At 35.0% G+C, this 21,327-nt stretch overlaps 1 protein-coding gene across 2 annotated transcripts in view; it reads right to left on the bottom strand.

Annotated features, from left to right (window-relative positions):
- The window catches only part of LOC116168644 (cadherin-related tumor suppressor-like), a 119,577-nt gene that overhangs the window by 31,106 nt on the left and 67,144 nt on the right, over nucleotides 1-21,327 (bottom strand). The window contains exon 3 of one of the 2 annotated variants that reach the window (XM_031484577.1): nucleotides 9,957-10,292. The exons of the other annotated variant lie outside the window; for it this stretch is intronic. Within the exon in view, the coding sequence (XP_031340437.1) occupies nucleotides 10,242-10,292 (51 nt within the window). The 3' untranslated portion in view covers nucleotides 9,957-10,241. Of the gene's footprint in view, nucleotides 1-9,956; nucleotides 10,293-21,327 lie in introns of those variants that run through there. 2 annotated transcript variants of the gene reach the window in all.

The following is a 21,327-nucleotide window of genomic DNA, read 5'->3' as shown; positions in this document are numbered from 1 at the left end:
TTTGTTTTTCAAATACAATGCCCATGTTTTTTAAGACCTTTGAAAAGAGCAATCACTTTGCTGTACGCCAACATAAATTATGTATATGGTTGATATACAAAAAAATGGAGCTATATAGGCATCGCAAGCAGATGATTTTTTAATTGGCACCCCCCGCCCCTCCCGGTGTAGCTACAATGTTTTATTCCATAATTTTGGTCAAATTAAAAACATTCTAATTAACAACGAAAAATTTTCGAAATAAAATTATACAGTGGGGATTAATTTTACTTCATTCGCGAGGTGAATTCACCTCTTACACCTCGCCCCTTACCTTACAGCCATTAGAAAAAAACATGTTTGCATAGACGAAAAATTTTGTTGAACTGTACTATTAACTATCAACCACATAAATGACCATGATTTCTTCTTTTTCAACCTTTTCACCTTTGGAAGATGTGAACTATCGAGACAGTGGTGCATTTTTTCGAGGAAAAAAACTAAGAGGATAGTAAGTTCGGTTGGTAGAATTGCACTCGTCTCTTATAGTTTTCAGTATCTCCACCGGAAATACTGCCGCTACAGTTACCACCAAGTTCTAAATGAAATGCACAAAAAAAACACTCGATATTGTCATGAAGAAGACGAAGTTTGACAACTGTAAACTAATAGATAATTAGGAAAGTGCACCAAAAGCTCACATACAGGGTGGTGGCATATGGCTTCCACTCGTCCAGTAGAAGATTAAATTTAGATAATTCAATTTTGAGTAAGTTTAAGGGCATAACAATTAAAATAGACCATACTAATCCTTTAACTATGCCTTAATTTACTAAACAAATGTCAAACGTACATGTAATTGCCACAACACTTGTTGCATTTGGGCAGCAAAATTCCTTTAAGCAATTTACGCGTGAAACCAAACATAAACTCGATATAGGTAATTAACAATTTGAATTTATGGAGTAATTCGAAATGACATCGCACGCCGTTGAGAAAATAAAACGTTAATATTAAGTGCCTTTTAAGCAAATCGAAAAACATGTGTATTGGTATTGTCATTACGAGCTTAACGTTTTAAATTATTATATGTTAATAAACACGTTTTTTGTCTACCATCTACGACCTTTTTTTTGAAAAACTCAAGGTATCTGTTTACATAAAACAAGTCAGAAATGGACTGGAATCCAAATTTAGGATGTTGATTTTTGTTTCGTATTAACGGGGTAATTAAATGTTGAATTTTACATCAACAGCTTCGTTCTCAACTTTTAAGAGGGGTATACGACAGAATATTTTAGCGTAGCCTCAAGGAACCTGCCGATATTATAATGTTCGAAAAAGATCGCATGATCGAAACCATCATCATCGTCTAGGTCTGCCGAATTGCATCAAAGACCACGATATTTAAAAGCTGATAACTGACGGTTTGTTAATCTAAACTAAGAATTCTGCATTCTCACTATGAATATTTATAACCGCTTTCGATGCAACGAATCGAACGCGATATTGAAGATCGTATTAGTGGGGTAATCATATAGAATTTTGAATTATTAACATAATACTGTTCCTTGACCGTTTTAGAAAAACGTCTTATAAAAAACTACCAACTTCTTTTTGATGTTTCTGCACTGCTCGAGTAGATCTGTATCTCGTCTAAGTATATGGGGAGCGTAGCAGAATGAACGCAAATATGTTAATGTCAGTTTAAAAAACTAATAATTAAGATAATCACAACAATAAAACATTTAAAGCTACAAGACTTTCGTTATTTATCGCTCGATATTGTCAAATAGACCCCGAAGGAAATCGGTTGCTTTTGATTTTTACGGTTGAGATTCTTGCAACAGAACGAACACTATTGTTTTATTTTTTGTGGGTGTAAAAGGTACAAGTCGGCAAAAGTGTTGCGAGCAAAAGGTAATATAATAAATAATTCGTACCGCAGAAAAAGTATTGGAAAACTGCACTGATTACGAAATAAGGGTGACGTACCTCTAAAGTCGAAGGCAGCGGACGGTTGCCTAAAGATAAAGCGCTGTATAATTAGGTTTTCCTGGCATTATTCTAAGATTTGCTGCGAGGTATCATGAAACGCCTACATATACACAAATTAATAATATTGGGAGCAACGTAATTATCATCTTTTTTTATTTATAAAGATTATGACCTAATAAAGCATAAATAAAATGTTGCTGGAGTCGTTCATAAATTTAAACGGGTATATCACGGCGTAGTAATTACGAGATATTATGAGAAACTGTCTACCAAAACGTATGGCCCTATAGCTTCTTTTAATGTTTGATTATCAGATTCTTTATGTTTTTGTTGACTGCGTGCACATAAAACATATGTTTTAACTTTTTAATATAGCGGTAGGCCATTGACGCGTACTATAACGTGATTTATACTTATCCCCGCACCAAATTTCGAATCTCATTCAGAAATGGGCTACGATTCTTACACCCGCCGTACCTACATCATAAATCAAAACTGAAACAAACATTTACGTTTGCCTGAAAAATGCAAGTAATTATACTTGTAAGGGAACTACACGACATAGGCAAACGATTAAAACATCATATACGAGCACCTACTCAAGTTTGATTTTTTAATATAATTATTAGTTACAAGCGCAAATCTCCTTTAAGATGGAGATCTCTGTGTGGTATCATTGTTGGTAAAAAGGGAAAATGCCAGTCGTATATTTCCCGACGTCATATTGCGACAAATGTTAAATTAACTACACCCCCAGACTCGCCTGATTTATAAAGCTTCGCGACGAAGTTTACAAAAATATTAATTTCTGGGCGCGTTGCATAATAAACATAACGAATCACTCGACGGGCCGAAATTTGTGTAATCACATTTCGAGATATCGTAAATTTCGCGCGCGACGAGTATAAAATATAATAAAAATATTTCCTTTTACAGATGTTCGCGTCGTCGTATCTCAACGGTAATATATTAATAACTTGATTATTGACAATTTTGCGTAGGTCGCGAAAATGTACCCGTACAATATTATATGGGCAGGATCGGAAAGGATTGTAGAAGGAAACACATTGGAACGCCCGCTGTGATCGGACTTGATGTAAGTTTCTGTTCATTATCCTAATAAAACAGCGGTGCCGAGTCCTTTTGACACCCCAAGAACTACGCAAAGAACCGAACTATAAGATTGAAAAATAGTTCCTGACGATATCAAGTTGCAGCTTTAGTTTCAATGCCCCCCCCCCCCTCTGCCCTTTTTTCCATATAACACAAATTGATAAAGTTTATAAAAGAACCACAAGTCACAACGTTTAAGGGTAGTTTTGTTGTGCAACTTTTAAAGTAATATCTTTTTATAACCTCATATTGTGGTCGCAGTTTTAATTTCAATACCCCCCCCCTCTACCCTTTTTTCCATAACACAAATTGATACAGTTTATAAGCGAACCACAAGTCATAACGTTTAAGGGTTGTTTTGTTGTGCAACTTTTAAAGTAATATCTTTTTATAACCTCATATTGTGGTCGCAGTTTTAATTTAAATGCCCCCCCCCCCCTTTTTCCATAACACAAATTGATACAGTTTATAAAAAACCCACAAGTCACAACGTTTAAGGGTAGTTTTTTTGTGCAACTTTTAAAGTAATATCTTTTTATAACCTCATATTGTGGTCGCAGTTTTAATTTCAATGCCCCCCCCCCACCCTTTTTTCCATAACACAAATTGATACAGTTTATAACCGAACCACAAGTCATAACGTTTAAGGGTTGTTTTGTTGTGCAATTGTACGATTACATGATTTTCGCCATTCCATTCTCTAAATAAGAAGAAGAAAACGAAACCTAATCAAAACACCCAAGCTGGATTTTCTTATAGATTGTGGCCTGTAAAATCCATAATTTCAAACAGTTCCAAGATTGGGCTACTAGTTCAAAAGTTACAGCCCTTTGAATTTTCTTTCGAAATTGGTTTCTAGTCTATAACTTTTGATTGAGAAGTCTGATCGAAAAAGTACGAATTGTTTTGGATTCTACGCACCAAAATTAATAAGAAAAAGTGTTTTCCCGAGAAATTTTGGTGCAGTCGATTTTTGGTAAAAAAGGAAGGTTATACACTGCCTTTTTTTGAGCCCGAAAAAAAAATTGTCTCAGATCGACCCGGAAAAAAAATTTTCTTATAGAATGTGACCTGTAGAATCCATAATTTCAAACAGTTCCAAGATTGGGCTACTAGTTCAAAAGTTACAGCCCTTTGAATTTTCCTTCGAAATTGGTTGCTAGTCCATAACTTTTGATTGAGAAGTCCGATCGAAAAAGTACGAATTGTTTTGGATACTTTGTGATCGCACCCTGTACAATTCAAAATATTTATTTAAAAAAGCACTTCTTTCTCGCAAGGCAGACACACGACGACGACGAAGTAAATGAGTTCTAGAAAAATGTACAGTCTGCCGGAAGAGACATCGCATTAGCAAAGGTATGTGTGGTTAATCTTAATAGGAGCAGAGAAAATTAATCTTGTATGTGAAATATGGTTTTGTAACGACCACTGCAGCTTTAATTTGTCGAGTACGCAAATGAGTTTCATTACAGAAATGAGCTCCATAACAGATCTGGTGGTACGATACATATATCTATGGTCAAATTTGTATAAAATTGGAACATCAGTCTAGGTAGTTGGCCACCCAAAATCAAAACTTCTCCTCGAAGGTTAGTCTGCACTTTTTTTCTGGCGATTTTGTTATAATCAAAATTAGTAACTTAGTCAAGCTTGCAGATGGTCGAAAATGTTGGTAATTTAATCGAATTCCTTTTATTCCAAATAAAGTAACATTTTGTCCCTCTTAATGAAAAATATTATTACAATTTTGCACGAAAGAAATTGTTACTATTTTTTTCGGAAATGATGTGACGAAAGCCCAAAATTGCGCTCTATGTAAAATGTGAGAAATGTATAATAGGGTACGATAGCGTGCATCGAAGTTTTGTAGATGCAAATTGCACAAAGAGCAGAAAAAAATAAACACCTCCTTTTTGTAACCTTTTAAAAATAATAAGACAAGATCACGACATTATAAACGTTTTGCGTTTAGTTTCGGGCAAATTTTTAATTTCTATATCGGTAACTTTTAATCAATTGAATTGCGTGAGAAATTTTAGGGTAGGTATGCAGTACACCTTCAAATTTGAGCACGCCTCGCTTTTAAATTCCGTGAACTACTCCACATGATGCCTATAATTGCAACACGTTTATAAACAAAAGTCATTGGAATATATTTGTCAAAAACGACCGGAGATTTCAACGATGGGTAAGAAAAGAGTCTCTTTAAATTCCGTAATTATTAGTGTAGGTATCTAGGCCATCTAAAATATTGATTAAAAAGTATTTCTTTGTGCATCTAAATTGATGTTCTTGAGCTATTTTTTAAAACATAAAAGAGCGAAAGACATCGCAGGTTGCTTTCAAGTTCAATGGATATATGGACTAATTAATAATGCCTTGGTTCTGGTCAGCTGGGCATGGCGAATTTTTTCGGAAACCACTGCTCTAATAAGCTTTTGATTAAAATTAACTTAAACTTAGGTTAACTCCCACCTCTGTTGGTACCGTCCATTTCCTATTCATATGTATTGTAAAAATAGTTCAAAAGCTTCTTCCCGATCACCATTAAAGTGGGCAGTTATACAGGGTGTTAATTAATTGAGTGTCGATAATACGGGGTGTGAATCCTCGGGTGATTTTAAGGAGAAAAGTTTATATCAACATATGTCCTAAACTTCTTAGTTTTCGAGCTACAGGGTGTTAAAATATTAAGAAAAAATTGAGTTTTTTATCACTGTTAGATATTTATGAAATTTTGTACACACCTTTTCATCATTCAGGAGCATCCTGTATACAATGTCCCCATGATTGCATGGTCGTCTCTTGTAAAAGACAAAAATTGTCGAATTGAATTTTAAGCTTCTGGGGATCAACCCTGATTGGTTGAACACTAATTTGTGACATAATTTTTGTTTCGAAAAATCAAGTATGCCTTAGAAATTTTCAAAAAAAAACGTTTTCTACATACCAGTATCTGGTCTTTGGGAACCAATTACGCACAAATGTTATTAAGAAAAGTTGTTCAGAATCAAAAACTGCGTAAACGTGTAAAATAAAATTTCCAAGTCCTAGACCTACTTTGATTTTTCGGTGTTATTAGTTTTTAACTGGATTTTTTAATGGAATTAGAAAAAATTCAACTTGTCCAAGATCTCAACTCATCATGTCTCGGAAATCTTTCTCATTTAGCAAAATGAGCTAACCATTTTTCTCCATAATTTCTTTTAAAATCATCCAGGAATTCCTTGAAATGCATTTCATGAAAATGTTAGAATATTTCGGGGACCGACTGAGATGTTTACAGCATATTATCGCAGTGTAGTTGCAAACTTTCTCACTTTTCTGAATTTTCTTAAATAATTTCCAGTTTGTCCTTACTCAAATGGACGTTTAAATAAACAGAAAACGCACTTATGAATTTGGATCTTTTGCCATTTTTGCTTGGCGTAAGTACGTTAATTCATCGAGCTAATTTTTTTCGAAACTATACCGTATTTTAATCTTGATCTTTTCACTTTTAGTGGTTAACCGAAACGTAAACTCTTTGTCTTCTGCATCTTTTGCCTTTGGTGTTTTAACTGTATTTAAATCTTTTACCTTTTTGCACTTTCGCCAGTTACACTTCTTTGCATCCGTACCACTTGATTTTGACTTGTACCGTAGTGGAATTGGCTATTAGCGAACTTTTGCTACCGCTCCGTTAATTGGGGGAGATATTGTTCGCTTTCTCGCAATTGGTTTTCCGCCGCTTCCGCCCATTTGTGTTGTGTTGCTTTCTTTTCGTTTTTCCGAAGTCACCGCCGCTAGCTACTGAAACCGCCCGATACCTGGAGCTGCCATTTCTTCAGCTGAAGTTACACCCGAGGTTTCCGACCCGCCACACCGCTGCTACCGTCGACCTCGACCTGGAGCGCTTGGGGCGCCCGTCCGTCCGTCCGCCCGTTTGTTTCCTTCCGCCGATAATTTGTATATTTATTTATTTTTCTTTTAAATATTAAATTGCAATTATTATTACGCTAATATTTATTTAATTTTAAAAGCACACCGACTGTAGGCGAACTACCCCAAATTCGTCGCATCTCTCAAGGGTGTCTTGCGTAGAGCTCAAAAAGTGGAAATGAGAAAGTGGTTTTTATTTTTTTGTATCTGCCCAAATAACACCAGAAAAAAAACGAAATCGGTAAATTTCGATTTTTCTGGGATATCTTCGTAAATCATCGGAATTTTCTGGTTTTCTTTAAAGTATGATAATAACTCTAATTTGACCATATTCGGATTTTCTATGGTTGCCGAGATCCCCATGATAGACACCCTCATCTTCGACACAGTGTATACAGGGTGAGTTTTTCCACTTTCACTATGGGATCTCATAAACCGTAAAAGATACAAAGTCGATTAAATGGGTAAGTTATGCAGAATTGTATGCTGATTACTTTTTCCCTTGTTCTTTGTAACTCTACAAATAGAGAATTTACTTACAGTCAAAAATTCGAAAAACATCATTTAAAAAATGCTTTATTTTAGCACCATCAGAAAGCTGAGATAGAATCCCTAAGGGTTTGTTCAAATTATTTTTTGATATCTTTGAAAATAAATGAACCGCAGCACATTTTCGAAAATGACTTTTGAAATTCTACATAACTTTTCCCATTTAAGAGACCTTGTAATCCTTTACGGTTTGCGAGATCTCCATAGTGAGAGTCAACTAAAAACTCACCCTGTATATATTTCCACTTGTTATGAGCCGTCGCAGAATTACCATGAATTAGCAGAAATCGCACATCAATCGAATACAAGATGTCGTCGTACAACCGTCAACAATGAACATGGTTGTTAAAAAGCACCATGTCATTTCGCCGAATTTAATTTGTACATTATCATCGTTTGCAACACAAAATTTCGTCGTTCTTGTCGCTGTAAATCATCGCCTTCGTCGTTTAATCGACCAACAATCTACGTTGTCGCTACCGAAAAAGACAGCCATCGCCATCATCCCTTATCGCCTTCGTTTGTTTATTGCGTCTTCATCCAAGAAGACCTACTTCGAAACAACATCAAGTAAGTCTTTTCCCTCATACGAGTATTCCTTTCGTACCTGTTCCGTATCGACTCGCCAAACAAGGAATCAATTTACTATATTTGCATTTTCTAATCAATAAACATGTTAATCATTAGTGTCAATAATCGTTCAACATCTCTCTTATACACATAGAGTCCACAAAAAATATGGAGGTTTCGCTTCACACGCAACATAGTCTCAGTAGAGAGATCTCGAACCCTCTCACAGACGGATGAGTTTCGTGCAGATATTAAGCATATTTTTCATGAAAAAGATTTCTGTGAAAAGATTTTTAAGGTTTTTTGTTTAAATTTTTTGAAAAAAATGTCTGAATTTATCAGATTTCTAAGAAAGTTTACTGTGTAAGTTTTAGGATGTTCTTTCTAAAAAGATTTCTAGGAAAATTTCCTAAATTTCTTGATGCGAATATTTACAATTCTTCTAAGATTTAAAAAAAAAATCAAAAATTGCGATTTCAAAGATTCCTTCTCAGACATGTAGGATTATTTTGAAACGTTATTTTCAAAAAAGTTTCCAAATAAATTTCCAGAGTTTTCGATGACCCAAAAATTTTCCTGGGAATACTTTTAATGGCACTGCTAGGAATATTTAAAAAAATGTTTCTAATGGGATTTCCAAGATATTCGAGTGTTTCAAAAAGAAAAATTAGGAAGCTCTAGGTACCCTAAAGAAAGGAGATTCCCAAGATTCTTCTAAGCGGTTTCACCTAGGACTATTTTTTAATTCCTTTCCGATTATTCTTTAAACTCATCAGGTTTAACGAAATCTTCTAACAATTTTTCTAGAATCTCTGTTGAAGCTTGAACTGTAATTATAACATTTACGGATCGCCTTAAAACCTTTCCTTTTAAGTTAGCAGCAAATCTTGGAAAACTTCATCACGTTTTATTTGGGACCACCTGAACTGTCAACAGTTTGCAAATTGGGCGTAAGATCGTTTAGTTGAGGATGCCGAATTTTACAATAAAAAAACATCTTTTCGGGCGAGCACATTTCCACCTCGATGGTTATGTTAAGATTCGGTAAACTCTCCTTTCGGTAAAGTGTGATTCGGTAAAACTGCTTTTCGGTAAATTGAAATTCGACGTATTGTTCTTTCGGTATATTGCCATTGTCGGAAAATCAGTTGCATATATTGTTAAAAAGAATAACAGTTGAGTTACACTCGAATTAGACTAAACACTATACGGATAGATCCCAAATTTGGCGGTTACAATATTTTAGATCAATAAATACGTATGGACCTGTGACAATGTGTTTACTAAGATTATTTCGTCCGTAAGCGCATTCCGGAAATGGAAATCACGCATTCAGCGAACGAATCGTATGGAAATCTAATAAGAAAATAGAGCGCTGTTTGCAGACCTAAAAAGGAATTTACCGCTTTGCGTTCACGATACAAAAACAGTTAATTTCGCTTCTTGCGCTTTTAAAAACATTTATTGAATGTTATGGTTCGTTTTTCAATTTCAGTCGTGTATTATTCCGAGCGCAAAGCCAAGTCTTAATTAAGTTGGTCGACTGTGAATGGGCGATTTAGGATTTCGGCCGAAACTTTCCGCCACCTTTGACAGTTGATAAATCAAAAACGCGGGGTATGTGTTAAATTTAACGTAACGTAAAAAGTTTTTAATCACATAATAATATCTTTAAAGGGCAATTCAGCTAGCTGGTTCTTAAAGGAAAGCAAGAACCAATTTAGTAATTTGTCAAATTCGCCTAAAGGGGATGAATTATACATCAGCGCAGTTTCATACAACAATTTTGTAATAAAAATGCACGCAGACATTCCAAAGGCTTCAGAACCCTCTTACACCATGTTTGTATCTATATTGAGCCACATTATAATAAGAATTGCAAGAAGTAGTCGGACATTAAGAGGAAAGTTGCGGAAGCTTATATAACGCAAAGATAAGTTATCTGGACAACTGGACCACTCTGGTAAGCTGTCATGTTCGTGTGTTCCAGTAGTAGGCGCTTATTCTGAACCGTAAGTGTCCTGACCATGTTAAAATATTCTTTTTGTATTTTTGGCAGCTTTAAGTTCGTCGATTTTTTATTCCCCGACCTTTTTTTTGTGTTAGTGTCACTTAATTTCTAAACTTACTGTTAGCCGAAGTAGAAGACCATCGCTTACCTGTAACAGAAAATAAAACTAATTAAAATCGGAGTACCCACAGTGCAGTCTGAGTATGAATTTGTCAGAAAACAATTCGTCGAGGACGAATTGCGCTGAAGGCAAATTTACAGTGGAACGAAACGGATTAAGGAGTAATTTTGCAAGCCAATTCGAATTATATGCCAGTGTTTTGAGATTAAAAAAAAACAAAAATGACACCTTAAGATGTTTGAGGTTTTTTACCGAACGCATTAATTATGAGTAAACAATTCGACGTATCTCAAAAATTCGTATAATGACTTCATTAGGCCGCAATAATTACCTTTAAGTTAAGTGCGAAGAAATGTCGACGATTTTCGGTCCCCCAAAAATATGTAATAAACGTGTAAAGTGATTTAAATGATGGATCGAGCAACAGACGGTCTTGTAAAGGAAGTAGATTCACATTACCGCCTATATAAATTAAAGTGCCTTAAGGTAATATCAAATAACAAAAAATGATATTGCGTGTGTAACCGATATTAAACATGTAAGTACGGATTGTGGAGTTGTACATTTCTATGAGTAACGGTTTTTACATGCTATCTAATTATAACCAAATTTTATGAAAATAAATAACTATTGTTTATAGTACCAATTAGGCACACAAAGTTGGATACCCGAAACGCTAATGACTGTTCAAATTAAAATCGCACTCAGTTTTTTTTTGTCAAATTATGTGCGATCTTAATTAACAAAACATTTCGATCAAATAATAATGAAAAAAGGGAGACGGCAGATGTTCCGCATTCTGAAACGCCACCACTTACAAGTTTTCTACTTCAGATGTAGTACCTAAATAAAATGAAAATCTCGATACAGATCATTAATTTCACGACATAATTATAATACGGCGTTAGGTGTACGATAAATGTGATTTACAACTGGCACAGTCATAAGTTAGGCGAAGAAAACACAAACGTGTGTGACACTTAACCACAATTCATTTCTTATAATCCCATCACTAGGAATTAATATTTAATTAATTCTATTCTCCAGGACCACAGTGATGGTTTTGCTAATCCGAGCCATATTAGTTTTGTACTGTTGGTGGCTGGTCTGTACTATTTCAACACTTAGCATGGAAAGAATCATTTTCAACCGAAAACCAAATAACACTTTTGACAAGATTACGTACGGAAGATGAGCTCCATTCAATTGGAAAGTTTCAAAAAATGTATGTGACGTACCGCAAAATTTGCAACTCTAACCCCCCATTTTCTTACAAAATTATGTAATTTCATTACTACGATTACATTCATAAGCGGGTTACCTTTCAACCAGTTGAACAGGACCCACTGAAGATACAATAAAAAGTATTTGGTGTATCAGAAAACTACAGCCCCTTCTGTAGGCCACGTAAACGCAATTGTACGTTACTTTTGTACCAGTTAAACATACCCTACAGAAGATACTAAAAATATTTAATGTGTCAAGTTGCAGATCCTTCTGAGGCCTCGTTAACCCAAACTTCAAAAAAATGGATAGCACTTGCTTCCGTGGTGGGAAATCAAGACCGCGTCAAAGGATTTTTTTTACATATTATATGCGACTCCAATACGATGAGAGGTTCTTAAAAAATATCATGTCTCCGTCTTATCTTTAGGATAAAAGAAATTTTTTATTATACCTGAATTACAATCTCCGTTTTAAACACTCAAATGCGTGCGAAAAAGGGCTTTTAAAACACACGTGCTTTAAAGTTGCTAAGTAACGATACTTCAAGTATGACTTTTGAAACTGTCATCTGGATGAAATAAAAAATCCTCTTAGGTCGCTTTCTGTAAATGCAGAACATTTCTTTGGCTTTTGTACCTATCCTTTGGTTGAAGCTTTCACAAAGGCGCGTAATTTAGGGTATGCTTCCAAATCTGTTCCACTTTTTAATCGCAGCATTGCTTTAAAGTTTTGAATGAATGCACCAAAATATAGAAGATTTAAATACCTTTGACATTTCCTTCATATATGCCAGCATTATGGATGCATTTAAGACTTTATTCGTAAGTAACTTCCTATTCATCCATGGAAACAACTTTTCATATTCTTTATAATAGGCTTTACTGGAGTTGGATTTTACACCTACCAACGTTTGTTTAGATTTTACAACAATCGATTTAATGGACGGTGTATTATCTTTTTCAACGGAAATCGTTTAATTCACAAAGACGATGATTTTTATAAGCAAACGTCAAGTGACATTTCCATGGCAATCGTGAAATTACGAACACCCAGCCCACTTAATTAGACATGTATTCGAGTATAACGTCAATATGACTTCATTGTATTTCCTATTTTTAAATTATACTGCAGGTATAATAAAAAATACTATAAGATACACGTGTATAATTGGTCTTTAAAGCACTTGCAACGTTAAAGGCACTCCGCTTTGCGTCGTGCCCTTAAACTCGTTGCGCGTGCTTTAAAGACTTGATTATACACTTGTATCTTAATATACTATTACTATTTCACATAAGTTAAATGAGGTTTCTTGCCTTAATATGAATAAAAGACGTTTCCTTTATGCCTCGGTCCTATTTCATAAAGTTGTTAACTTTAAATCGCCCTCCTACCTATACAAGGTGGTGACTTGCGTAACGCATCATAGGGATTTCAATGTAAAATTCATCACATGCGATTATTGGCTCCCCAAATTATTTTAGAGCAAACATGTATTAAGGTTTTTTGTAGAAAAAATTTTTTTACGCCACTCAACCGTGGTAGTTTTCAATTTTTTGCATAATAAAGACGGAAAATTGGAAAAATAAAACCCCCATCTTTTTCAATAATCTGTGATGCCATGGAATTTTATAATACAAAAACTACGCCAATATCGTCATGCCATGGAATGTCTGCTATGAAACAAATCAAATTCTATCAAAAATTATTATATTTAGAACAGCGAATTCAACATAAAGAAAGACCAAATTACTAAAAACGGTTTCCTAATATAACAATATAACAATTTACAATTAAATGTCACCATTAACTGCAAAACCGTAACCAAGTCGATCATAAAATTCATTTCGAACTGCAGCTGCTAATTGACAACTGGATATCTTTTTGTTTTAGAAAATTCCATGGCATCTCAGATTATTGAAAAAGATGGGGGTTTTATTTTTCCAATTTTCCGTCTTTATTATGCAAAAAATTGAAAACTAATACGGTTGATTGGCGTAAAAAAAATTTTTCTACAAAAAAGTTTAATACATCTTTGCTCTAAAATAATTTGGGGAGCCAATAATCGCATGTTATAAATTTTACATTCAAATCCCTATGATCCGTTAAGTAAGTCACCACCCTGTATAATAAGATAATGTTTCGTACCGATGTTCACAACATCAACATCCCTCGTAAAGATCTACTCAATATGCCTAAACATAAATCTACTATGTATATGAAAGATCATTTTCTTATGTAATTAGTAATATATATAACTCTTTACCTGTGGATGTTAAGTGTTGTGAGATTAAAAAGGTTAAAAATCAGGTCCGTAAATTGCTATTAAGTAATAATCTGTGATTGTTAACTTTAGTTTGAAGTTATTGTTTGTTTATATCTCTCGTACATCATTTGTTTCCATGCTCATTGTATATTCAGACACGCCTTATAAATAAGATTGTGTAAATAACGTTAAATGGTTAAGGGGAAGAGTAGGTAAGGATTTTTCCACACCTGAACTTCGCCATTTGGACACTATCCTGTTTTTTTTTTCTTCTTTGTTTCTTCTTGTTATATTGATATCTTGTGTCCAATAAAGTCCTATTATTATTATTATAAATATCCTCTCCTCCCAAATTTCGCTCGAGAAAGGGAACCTTCAGAATATTCGCCACCAGATTCGTCACCGACGGGACATCCACCATATAGGATGGCATTAAAATCAATATTTCGCGTTTAAAGTAAAAATGTTGTTATTACATCCAAATTTTTAGCTTCCTAGTTGTCGTTAAGGTGCCATTTCCGAGAAACACGATGGCGCAAAAGGGAACAGGGCGTTTAATTGCGACAAATGGAAACTCAAGATTGTGATGGCTCCAAATGAAGAACGGTGGCATTAAAAAAACCATGGTCGCAATACTTAGAGTAATAACGGGCGATCAAAAATGAGTTGCTGTCGAGTCGCCTTTGGAAGTTCAAGTTAAGTACGATTTCCCATGTAAACAAAAATTCCAAAGGCGACTCGACAGCAACTCATTTTTGATCGCATAGTACTTCTCATCACCTGTGAAAGAAAGTCTTCGCTTCAAGGGTCAGAAAGAAGAAATAACTGCTGATTTTTTGGAAAAAGACTAGAAGACTCCTCATGCAAAAGGAAAATCCTGACCGTTTGTAAGGTGACTCCCCTCCTTTTGTATTTATTCACTGGACTATTGACATATAGAATTTTTGTGAATTGCTACGGGGACGGAGTGCAGCAAATTCTAACCCTAAGATACCACATCCCCATACAGGAGGTCGAAAAAATGATTTTTACAAAATTTAGTACCTATATGAGAATTTCATAAGAAAACTATTATCCTTCAATGGACTGCTTGAGACATATAGGGTGGTAATAGCTATTTATATATCAAGTACATAAACTGGGTTTTTATGGACGAGCCGTTTATTTAGCCGAGCGAGCTTGCGAGCGAGGCACAAATAAACAAGGCGAGTCCCCATAAAGCCTATTTATGTACGCGACCTATACAAAGCTTTATGTACGACTGCAACTTAACCTTAAAAATGAAAATTTCATGGAATTCAATAAACGATAAAATCTATATATCATTGACAGATGTCAAGCATTTGTAGAGTATTTCTAAAATATTAATTGAATTTACCTTGGATTGACACCTAAGTACGACTGTCACATTGACAGGCGGCCGTTTTACTTTATCATTATGGACTAGGCCATAATATGGCAAATTATGGCCACTAATCACCGCATTATCAAGCAGTCGTACATAAAATATGATATAATACAGGGTTCCTTAGATTGAACTCTTTCTCAGTTGAAAAGATACATCAAAATTCCTGCATTTTGTCTATTACAAGCATATTAAATGAAGAATTACATGAGCAAATCTCTCGTTGGCTCCCTTAAAAAGCAAACAAACGTAAAAAGTGTATAACGTCCTTACGAACGTTCCATTTCGTGTTTGATTAAAAAAATTATTGTTGCTAAAATACGATTTCGGACTACTTTAACAATGGCGATTTTTAGCCTCGCGACTTAGCAGCGCGACAGCAGCGGGTGCTAAAAATCGCCAATGTGAAAGTAAAACACGAGAAAATTATTTTACGGAAAAATGCTTGTGACCATGAACAAGCTTTATAGCGCATTTCCACAAACATAAAAAAATATGCTATTGTGGCCACGTAGTCCGTCCGTATGTCCGTCCCTACGGCTGGGTCGTGATCTTTATCTTAAGAGTTATTCTTATTGTTCTCCTTGGCTTTATTTGTAGACGCATTTTTTTAAATTTTAACAGAAGGTGATACTTATAAAACTAAATTACTAAATAAATCTATAGAAAATTTTAACAGATTGCGCATGCGCAAATTCAACTTTTGTATTCGTCGACCAATTTATCTAAAATATTAACAGAAGACCCAGAGCCAAAGTCTAGAGAGAAGAAAAAATGTGCTGTTATGGTCATTTTGTGCGGCCGTCCGTCCGGGTGTCCGCCTCTATGATTGTGTCGGTTTCGTGAAGAGCTAGGTACTTTTTTTGCTGTTTGGTTCATTATGGTTCCGAAGTTTGCACCAAGGAAGGAATTTTTTGTGTCTCTTACAAAGAGAGTTATAGTAAAAAATCTATTTTTCCGCTTCTCATAATTGTACACTTTTGCCGTTTATTGTGCTTATACATTTTATACGTTTGTTGCATTATGATTTTTTCCAAAACTTAAACATAAAACTTGCTCTACTTTTGAGATGATTTTGGATCATCCCCAAAGGGGCTTCGCACTTCAATTTTTCCTCGCCAGTAATGTGTCATTTTCCTAACTTTGATGTAAATAACTAGATTGGATCACTGTTTAGATCTACGCCATAGTCTGTGGTAGGAATTTTACAAAAATGTGAACAAATCCGGGAAGAACATACCCGAACCTGTCTACCTGGAATACAATACCCAGTTAAGTATCCCTAAAATGGTCTCGCTTGTTTCCATTACACTACTTTAAGGACTAGCTTGGTTTGGTAGCCAGTAGCAACTATATTTCTTTTGTATACTTACATGTTACATTCTGTATAATATTTGTACGTAGTGAATTAACTTTATCTCTACCCCTTAACCTTAGGGATTCAGTTTTTAAGGGGGAGGGGTCGAAAATAAGATTAAACGGCGAAGAAGGCGCTTATAGTTAGAAAACATCGGAAAATGAGAAAACAATAAATGTATTGGATTTCTTAGATAAAACTAAATTGTATTTTAGGCCGCATGCTCTCACAATGCGTTGTCTCATATTAATATATACCTCATATTGCCCTTTGTTCATTTTCTTTCTCTTGCAGTAATTTTTAGCGCATTTTTTTAAATAAAAAAAACATTGTTTGAGTTTTGTCCGTCCCCCAGCCCCCTGGATTCACTTCTGTGCTTTTGAACTACTTTCAGGGGAATTCTCCTGACATTTTTTGCAATAGGTATGCATACCTTGAAAATGTGCCAGATGACCTTAAGGGGACCGGGGGCTCCCCCATAAATTATTTTCCGAGATTTTGTATCTGACAGTAAAACTTGTATGATTTGCCCTTCGTGGTATTCTAATCAAAGGTCTCTTTCAAAGGAATTGAGCTAATCGAACCATAGCTTTTCTTCGCGACTCAGTGCGGGTAAGGTGGAGCTAAAAGTATTAACGAAAAGAACTGTTTTGTAACAACTACTGCCCTTTTCCCTGACCCCTTATCAACATGGCGAGTTGGAAGGAGGGAGGAAACTGGTTTTCACCTTTATGATCCTCTAATAATGAAAGGAATTATTGAGCAGAGTTTTTAATCCAAATTGCTACATGATTTTACTTATACACATGCACTTCTCAAACTTAGAGCGCGAGTAAACTTGCCAAGTGGGTTCAATAGATTGCAATAAAAATACAATTCTCTTTTTGGCAGTTCTCTGAAACTGCTTATTCTAGGGAAATGGTAGTTTGCTGTTGCTTTTCACATTCTATGCCGTTGGTTCCCAAGGACTCATCCCCCTTTAGTGACTTTTTCTAACCACAAGGACAATAGAGTGCCCTACACCCCACCCGCTCACCCGTCCTTTTCATGAGGCCGTTGGCATATGGTGGGTGGAGGGGTGACTTCTTATACCAAAAGTTCCTCAGTCACCACGTCATCGTTAGTTAAAACAGAATGTACCACGAGAAGGGGAGGTTGACATAGGAGTGGGAGAGGCTATACGAGACATGAGCTTGCTTTAAAACACAACCTTTCTAAGTTGGGTTCAAGATGGGGTTCTGTGTTCTCTTCCTAGTTGAACCTGACAGCAGAAAGTAGTGGTTCATAGTGATAGGAAAATTCAACAAAATCTGAATTGTTTTGGCTTTTATTGAGAATTTATGTTAAATTTTTCCAAAAAGCTGTAGGAACTGACAAGTTGACAGACCGTGAAATAAAAGTCGCCGAGTTCTCATAGCTGCTTTGCTATGTACTATTTTTGGAAAATTTCAATACTTTTTTCTCGGGTTCTGTATTTTAAATTTCTTATTGAAAATTTGTGTGATCGTAGTTAGTTATCGTATCAGTGGGCGCAATTTCCATTTGCTAGCATTTCTAAAAAGTAGGATAAGATAGGGGTTCCAAATTAACATGTAAAACCCTATGGGCAAAAGAAACGCAAGGTATATAAAACCCTTCACTTACTGGCAAAGCTGAAATTTGGAATGTAAGTTCCTTGGGGATTGTAGAAGAACGCTATGAGGATTTTCCAAAATTGCTACGAAAACGGAAAATACGGGATTTTACATTTTACAGTCGAAACTGTGGAAGATAGAGACTTGAAATTTAGAACTTTGAAGGCGTTAAGGTGTACCTACTCCCAAAGCACTTCCCGAAATCCTCACGGAACGGGGAAAAACTGCATTAAGACAAAGGGTAACAATTATGGGCCAACGAAGTGTACAAAAGCTAGTTAATTTACTATCGAAACGGTTCTTATTCTCTTAAATACGCCGCTGGAAGAAAATACATGGTAGTAAATGATGATGAGGGAGCTCAAATTAATAAATAAAAAAACACGTTCCTACAACTTTAAAATAAATTTCGCACATTTATTGGTTAGCTCGAAACGAATATCTCGTAAACGGAGTGTCGGAATAGCGTACTCATAAAGGGCGGTTGTATCTACTGGCCATGTGACTTACTTAAATGCAAATATCTCCGAAATTGAATGTTGTAGAAAGGTACCTACACAGGAAAAATGCAATAGTGCCGAGAATTTTTCTAAGGGAGTGATTCTTCTTATAACTTATATAGCGTGCATTGATAAATATAGCATGCTAATTATTTATTAAGCTATATTTCGGTTTAAAAAGTGCGCTTTATGTGCGCCAGATTTGCGCACAATTTATAGGTACTTGTTAGAAGTTCTTGACATAAAAATAAAGTTTTTATAGGGCACTTAATTAAATTCAATGATATTTAGATATCTTGTACTCACATATCAAAAGTATTGAAAATTAAAGTGCAATTTAAATGAATATATTATTAAATGTATTACTTAACCATACACTTACGAATAGAGCAATGACAAAAATAGCGAAAATTTTATTCAACCGGTGTATAATAAGTGACCCCGTAAAGATAATTGCTGGCTACGTTTTGGGCTAAACATCAATCGCAAGGTGAAAGTTATACGAATACGAACAATAAATACATTCTTAGCGAAAAAGTTTTGTCATACTTAAAGCAGCACCATGTAATTATATAAAGATAATAATACCACGCAAATTAATTAATGAGTATATGAAGGTTTTGACTGACTTTTTCATTATGATTCCTTTACAGGAGAGAAACTAACTTCGTCCATATATGTAATATTCTTTGTTTAAATTCTAACTATGTCAGTAATACTATGCCAATTGCAAATTACTTCGCTCAGCTTATATAGTCATTATTTTATTAGGTAACGCCGAATTGAATACGCTACGTTAGGCAATAATAAAAATCGAAGAAAACGCACAGCTGTTTAATCGAAGTAAAAATTACTGTTATAATCCAAAAATCGCGTATACTCTCGAAGGTGATACGTCTTTAAAATAAAAATTTTATGGCCGGGCAACCGGATGACTTAACTCCATAAGTAGCCACGTTATAAAATAATTTGTTTTACAGCCGCGTTAATAGTATACAAAACACGTTAAGCTCCACCACGGACCCAACTAAAATTGTTAAAAATATGCCAAACCTGAAAAATGTTTAATAAATTATAAATTTTACGATCGAGCGCGGTCTAGCGTTAATATATGAAATTATGTCTTTAAAAGAGTACACGCGCATCTTCGGGGCCGCCGCCACCGACCGACCGACGATTGGCAAATTTGGGACTTTTTACCGAACGCGCGCGGCAATCAATTTCTCGATTATTGTCTGAAGAATGAAATAATTACGGTCTACCTGGTCCGGTTATAATAGAGTTAAATCTTAGTCCGACCCGCGCCCGATTATATTTGTTAAAATTTCTCGCATTGTCTAGAAAACCGAACGGAGCCGGGGGGAACGCTAGCTAGGTAGTACAATAAAGGTGCGGTCAAAAACGGGGGAAAAAAAGTTAGAAATGAACAGTTATGTATAATTCCCTAAGAATAGAAATGAATGTTTATAATTGCTACTTCCAACTCTTCGGACAGGGACTGATTGATGAAACGAGTTAACCTGAGCAAAACATGTACGTAGAGGTATTAAAACTAGCCTAATATTAGCATAAACATTTATCACGAGGTGATCACAATAATCACTATTTTTCATATTTATTGTCACATTTTTACTAAACATCCTTTAAATGAAACGGCTACTTTTTTAATTTACGATTTAAACAGTCACGGGCGTCTTTTGTTCGCCGATTATTTATTGGCGGTATTACGTAAATTGGAAAATTAATAAATTTTAAAAAAAAATCCGTAGGAGACGGCATTGATAATAGTAGTTTTAATTACGAGACGGGCGTCGCGCTGGAAAATTTATTGCGAATAATATTCTAAGCGCGCGAGTCTCTTAAAAACAATTAATCATGAAAAGTAAGTTGTTATGGTTTTGGTCTTTTTCTCTCAATGTTGATTCGCTTGAACTTTGCATGGGTCATCGAAGGTGTATTTACAGTGGGGTACCTCACTTAATCTGTTGGTAATCTGTGAACACCGCAAGAAATGCATAAGTCATCGTTGTCTGTAGTCTACTTCGGCCAGAGAATTTTTGGACCAAAAAAATTATGAAGAACAGCTTCATTTTGTGCTTCATTTATTCTTAATCATGATTTCTACGGATACTTATTAACCCTGGTTATTTTTCAGTTCCCACTGGAACTTTTATATGTCACAATTTTGTGCTTTCTATCACTATTAGTTTATTACTAATTAATTACCAAAGACCATGTGTTACTACTACTTAATTTTATTTACTAACATTGTTGACACTACAATCTAGTATTTTGCCAACTTGCATCCTATGTAAACGCATTCTGACTAATCGTCCAGGCTAAATAGCTCTAAAATAATTTATTTTCAAAAAAAATTAGTTACCGGGCGAAACCGAGTTTTTCAGGCAGGTGAAATGAATAGAAATTGGGAAAAAATAATTAAAACAGCTGAATTTTTCCGCGGGTGATATCCCGGGGGTTGGAAAGGAGTGGAAAGTGGTGTTTCGTAAATTGTGCCAAAACTATTAATTTTAGACGAAAATGTTAAATGTAAAAGTTATAGAGATTAAAAAAATGAGCAACTTTTGTATCTGCACTATTTTCACATAACCTCCAATTTTCCTAGAAAAACTGGAAAAACTGTTTTTTTCGTTTTTTATTCCTATTTTTCCGAAA

This window comes from Photinus pyralis, unplaced genomic scaffold (assembly GCF_008802855.1).
Source record: "Photinus pyralis isolate 1611_PpyrPB1 unplaced genomic scaffold, Ppyr1.3 Ppyr1.4_LG4, whole genome shotgun sequence".
Lineage (NCBI taxonomy): Eukaryota > Metazoa > Arthropoda > Insecta > Coleoptera > Lampyridae > Photinus > Photinus pyralis.
This window is presented reverse-complemented; position numbering and strand designations above follow the sequence as displayed.